This window comes from Miscanthus floridulus, chromosome 13, assembly GCF_019320115.1.
Source record: "Miscanthus floridulus cultivar M001 chromosome 13, ASM1932011v1, whole genome shotgun sequence".
In the NCBI taxonomy this organism is placed as follows: Eukaryota; Viridiplantae; Streptophyta; class Magnoliopsida; order Poales; family Poaceae; genus Miscanthus; species Miscanthus floridulus.
The window spans coordinates 2,249,949-2,255,680 of record NC_089592.1 but is presented as its reverse complement, the minus strand read 5'-3'; the positions used below and the strand labels follow the sequence as shown (position 1 = coordinate 2,255,680).

Genomic DNA, 5,732 nt, shown 5'->3' with positions numbered 1-5,732 from the left:
TTCACTTATTAACTTACTTATGACTGTGACCACTTATGGTTTGTTGCAGGTGAGGAAGGAGAGATTGGGTGATAGAATAACTGCTCTTCACCAGATTGTTTCCCCGTTTGGCAAGGTTAGAACAAAAAAATATGCACAACATAACATGGATCGATTGATTATATATGTACAGAGCCAGCAGCAGCTTGTGACTAGTATTAGGGCAGGCTAGAAAAAGAAAGATACGGTAGATCAGTCGTCGCGGATCTGAGTGCATGTGTTTCCTCGCTCCGATCCGGTCCACAGTAGATAGATGGGTAATATATACATACAGGTGACGATACATATCAGATTCCTCCTGGGTCAAATTGAGGTCCAATCTCTCTCTCTCATCGTGTGCTTTGTGTATGTTGGAAAGGGAAAATTCATAAGTCATGGTCATATAGCTAGCTAGGACCATCAGAAGCATACAGTATGGGTGAACAAAGAACAATGTGGCCCTCGCCCTCGGCCCTCCCCACCGGCAAGTTTCAAGATGTTTCTACCTTAAGCAATCAGCACAGTAAAAAAAACTAAACCCTTCTTGTTGTGCCATACTAGCTACATTAATTTTTTTTAACAAAAAAACTATTCAGACAACCCCCAACAGCATGAGAAAGATGGGAAAGGAAAACACCGTACATGTGCATTTAGAAAATCTTACCGGGGCGGGCGGCTCCAGGGGCGGGAGGCGCCGGTGGCGGGGCGGGGGCTCCGGGGGCGGGAGGCGCTGGTGGCGGGGCGGGGCACCGAGGGCGGGCGGCGCTGGGGGCGACAAGCGCCGGGGGCGGGCGCCGCCGTGGGCAGGGCGGGGCGCCGAGGGCGGGCGGCGCTGGGGGCGGGACGCTCCGGGGGCGGGCGCCGCTGGTGCGGCGCGGGGCACTGAGGGCGGGCGGCGTTGGGGGCGACAAGCGCCGGGGGCGGGGCGCGGTGGGGCGGGGAGGCGGCGGCGGGTGGCGGTGTGCGGTGCGGCGTGTGTGTGAAGGGCCGGGCGCGGTGGGGCGGGGGTATATGAACGCATATGCCGAGTGCCAAGATCTGGAGCACTCGGCATTATTTTTTTTAATGTTTCATTACGGGCCAATACTGTGCAGTGGGGCCGGTCGACGAAGTTACCGAGTGTCCTTTATATGACATTCGGCAACCCTTCTTTTCGCCGAGTGTCTGGTACACAACACTCGGCAAAATAAATCTATATTTTGCCGTGTGCCTAGATCTGGGGCACTCGGCATTATTTTTTTAATACTCCCGATGCTGTGCAGTGGGGCCGGTCGACAAAGTTGCCGAGTGTCCCTTATATGACACTCGGCAACTGTTCTTTTCGCCGAGTGTCAGGTACAAAACACTCGGCGAAATAAATCGGTATTTCATGCTCCACCGTCCTCCTTCTTCATAGCGTGTTCTACTCAATTTGTTACGATGTAATTTAAAAATACCTTGTCAAATTCACTCAACAATGCATATTTGATTTTTCTACGAATATTAATCCATTATTTCATGCAGTTATAGCTCAAATTCAATATATATAATTAAAATTCTATAATTGCAGTTAATAAATTAAAATTATCAAACTGATATGAAAAATTACCAAAATTTGACGTGAACGAACCTATGTTGTCTATTGCCTATACAAAAAGTTTTGAAGTCAAACCCCGATTCGACCGTCACTTTGACTCCAAATCTTATCGGATCCTTCGAAACGCTACGATTATTGTACGGAGATGCTTCTGTTTGTAAAGGTCTTACGTGACAAATTGTGTGAAACCTTCTCAATTTTTTTTCATAGTCTCCACGTATGATACCAGGAGATCTTGACAAATCTCGTCATTTTCAGACTTCGTTTGCTTTTTTAGAATTTAAAAACCATCCGACCACACATTCGTGGGCGTGTTTCCTGAATAAAATGTTTGAAAATTCTTTTCATTTCCCTAGTAAGGCCCCAAAATGAACTCAATAACATGAATATGATTTCTCCACTGAATTTATTTCATTATTTGTATAACTTTTAGTTCAAATTTGACTTAAACAAAAAAATTCCTCTAACTGCAATAAATTAATTAAATATAGCAAATAGATGGAGAAATATATCAAATTTTAACATGTAGTACCAAATGATGTATGTGGAGAGTAGAAAAAGTTTGGAGAGAAAAAAAAATTATTCATTTTGGGGCAAACAAATTAGTTTGCCGAGTGTCATTAAAAACACACGGCATAGTGTGTGTTTGCCGAGTGTAAACAAAACAACACTCGGCAAACTTATTAGTTTGCCGAGTGTCAACCAAAAACACACGGCAAACTAATTAGTTTGCCGAGTGTCAATAAAAGACACTCGGTAAAGTTCTAACTGTAGGACGGCGCACCCGACGGCCGTCAGATAGTCGCTGCACTCCCAGCGCACGTGACGCCCAGCACTCGGCAAACCCTCTTGCACTCGGCTTACCTACTGATTCCGGTAGTGATTCAAGTATGTGTTTGGGCCACGGGTCAAGAATTTGAATCGCATGAGTCAATCATGAAGCTTCAGATGGAGAATTTGTGGGCAATTACGATGGCATGACCATCATCTTGTTAAACAAAGCTCCAACCCATCATCTTGTTAAACAAAGCTCCAATGTAGGAGATAAAGCGAAAAGTTGTAACAATGTATATGACAAATGTGATTAAATCACCTAATCTTAGTTTCCAGAAAGCGATAGGATCTTCTTGTTTTAAGAAATACAAATCATGTCCATTGTGAAGTTTTTTAGCCTCCTCAGCCAAGACATGACATTCTTGGACAAGAGTAAAGTCTCCAAACAGTTTTGTACTTTTAACCATTGATTACTCTCATGTACTGCTTTAGCTTTTCTTTAAAAAAAAAATCTAGTTACTATCTCTGTCGGTACATCATGTTTGCAAGACAACATTAGAACTTACTGCACAGCAGGTGCCCATTCATGATATACAGTCCATCCTCATTTGCATTGATCCCAAATTTGAAATGGCCCGAAAAACATATAAAATACAGAAAGATTGATGGTGCAGATAACGTGATATTTTGCGGCATAGGCAGGAGCTATAAATATTAGCATTTGAATGTATTATAAGCCTAACCTTTAGAAAATTCTTCAAGACTTCCCTCATTTTCCTCAATGGAGCCTCTCTGGTCCAGGAATCTTTTTATCTGGTAGCTGAAATGGTCCTTGAATTTGTCCAGCTTGGGGTACTGGTCGTATATATATATGGGACGATGGTCAACATCTCCTCTGGCAGTTGCCATAGTTTTATCTTGTTGCACGGTAGATGCAGTAGCGTTGCTCTTGACCTTGCAAAGTGCATTAAAGCCAGATTTAGAATTACACCAGCGATAGAAGCTACATGTGATGATGTAGTAAGGCTAATTACTTGCTGCAGCAACCACGGAATATAGCAGTTTATTGTAACTATTTATTATTATGTAATAAATGATGAGAATGGCAGAAGAAAACCAACCACCAAAATTTAAACAACTTTAATTGAAATCTGAGATCCCCTTGACTTGTTGCCACAAGAACGTATTTGAATCGGGGAAAAAGATCTGCATACCTTCTGCACTCCTGACCGGCGAGCCTCGCACTGGACAAACAGCACACTCAGCCGCACATAGCCGCCACCCTGCGAAACCATTAAGGAAACCATCAACCAACAACCATCAGTACAGAAAAAAGGGTACCGTAACTCCAAAGCCCGTTAACCTGATTGACATCACACAAAACAGACCAAGAGCTCTTTGCAGTCACTTACTACTTTCATAGACCAGCCCGCCACATCTCACCAGAAAAGCTTTTGAATAGTTTGTTTATTGTGAAGAACCACTTCGATCTGTAATCGACAAATTTGTAAATACTTGACCATAGCAGGATAGGAGAAAGTCAGAATGAAAAAACAAGGAACTGATGTGCTATTTGACCTTAATGTCGTCATGCCCATAGACCTCAAACTGAGTGTCAGGTTTTCTAACCAGAGTAGCAGAGGTTAGTATCCACGTTTTTTTGCTCACATGATCAACCACTGTCCCTGAGCAACACATACGCCATCCATCTGTGCAAGAGTATTCAATTTATAATCATCATATAAATTTACTAAAATTTAAAACAAAGTCAGAGTAAAACTCTAAAGTCCCCCCTTCGCTCTATACCATATATTGTGTAAATGCAATCAGCTTTTTTATGGTCAACATATAGCAATACTATGATTAGTAATAACAACTGAATGCAAGAGCCCAGATAACAAAAAATACCAGTAGTAGCAGCAAGGGTGACGACGGATCTGCGAACACCAAGCACTGATTCAAAGTTTTTCTGTTGATCTTCATTGAGGTTCACTACTCTTTCAGAAGAAGAAAAAAAGATTGACGGAGACGGATGTTCAACGAACCTGCAGCTTCGCCTTTGCTTTTGATTTCCGCGCCGGTTGTTCTTCATCGCACCCGGGGGCGTCAGCGGCGTTGGGGTTGGGTGTAGGGTTGGCGCTGGGGGTGAAGGATCCGCTGTGAGTCGTCTCTCTTCTGGAAGTTTGCCTGGGACTTTGGACATCAGTGCCCCCATCACCGAACCTCACCACAATCCCTGGTGGCGCCGTCCGATCAACAGGCGAGCGAGAGCACTACAGCGGCAAGAGCAAAGTTGTGAGGAAGACGGCGGGAGTAGCGGAGGCATGGATGGGAAGGGGATGGGGATGGGGATGGGCCGGGTACTGTGGGAAAGCGCGGATGGAGCAATCGATTCACGAGGGGAGGCGGCTGCTGCCTGGGCGTCATTGCCGGACGCAGGCCGCGGGACGGCGGCGGATCAGACCGGCGGGTGAATCACCGGCACCGCCGCCAGGAACCCTAGGACGACCGGATCAAGTTCCCGAGAAGCGAGCAACCAACATGGACGAGGAGGGCAGTGAGGAATATTGCGGACGCAGCGCACATCTGGAGGAGAAGCGGGACGGTCGCGCGAGCGAGCGTAAGGCGGAAGCGGCGTCGAGGGAGGGTGTGGGCGGTTACGCGTAGAAGGCAGGGCGGCGTGGGACCAAGCGTCCGCGACGGGCGAGGAGGAAGAAGGGGTCGCGGCCTCGCGGGGGTGGGGGTGGGTACGGGCGGGCGGGTATATATATATACAATTGACGGTGAAAAAAAAATCTAGCGGAGCGAGGCGTCGGCAGAGGGTAAATGTAAATAGCTTCTCATAGTTTCCGGTTGGGACCGCTTGTTAGATCAGTGTGAGAGATCTAGATGCATTGGATCTAAGTTTAAAATTGATTTAAGGGGTAAAAATTAAAGTGAGTATGAAATATTTAGGTCAGAGACTATTTTTATTTCATTCATTCCTTTATATAGTATAATATAGATTAGATTAGATTAGATATAGATATATAGATTTAGACAACAAATATGCTCGTGCCTTGTTGCAATGGGGTAGTATATGACATTCTACAACAACCTGAACAATTGTTGATCGTGTCATGCGTTCCATTGCTACGAATTGGACTTCTCACCATGTCTGAACATGTTGCTCTAAAATTTATACAGACATGGGAGAGAGAGTCAAGGGCAAGGAAGCATTAGGTAATTCATTCGTGCTGAAACATAATGTTTTTTCATTCATGCTAATTAAGTCAACACATCTCAGGGAGCGAGTGCGCTGGCCCCAGGGACGCTGGCCTTGGGTGTGAGCTATACGGCCCCGGTGTCGTCGGCCCCAAGCTCC

At 45.4% G+C, this 5,732-nt stretch overlaps 1 protein-coding gene and 1 pseudogene across 5 annotated transcripts in view; both read right to left on the bottom strand.

Moving 5' to 3' along the window:
- Positions 1–1,039, bottom strand: part of LOC136500645 (acidic endochitinase Pun g 14, amyloplastic-like) — a 6,369-nt pseudogene extending 5,330 nt beyond the window's left edge.
- LOC136501453 (1,4-alpha-glucan-branching enzyme, chloroplastic/amyloplastic-like) overlaps positions 1–5,085 on the bottom strand; it is a 69,724-nt gene extending 64,639 nt beyond the window's left edge. Inside the window, exons 1-7 of one of the 5 annotated variants that reach the window (XR_010770276.1) lie at positions 4,733–5,085; positions 4,414–4,641; positions 4,277–4,321; positions 3,947–4,077; positions 3,781–3,858; positions 3,583–3,651; positions 3,112–3,322 (exon numbers count right to left, since the gene is read on the bottom strand). Coding sequence is in view for 2 of the 5 variants with exons in the window: in XM_066496982.1 (XP_066353079.1) it covers positions 3,112–3,322; positions 3,583–3,651; positions 3,757–3,789 (313 nt within the window). In the remaining 3 variants the exon portion in view is untranslated. Of the gene's footprint in view, positions 1–3,111; positions 3,323–3,582; positions 3,652–3,731; positions 3,859–3,946; positions 4,078–4,276; positions 4,322–4,413; positions 4,642–4,732 lie in introns of all 5 variants that reach the window. The other 4 variants (XR_010770275.1, XR_010770277.1, XM_066496982.1 and 1 more) reach the window with 4 other exon arrangements.
- Positions 5,086–5,732: the final 647 nt, after the last annotated feature.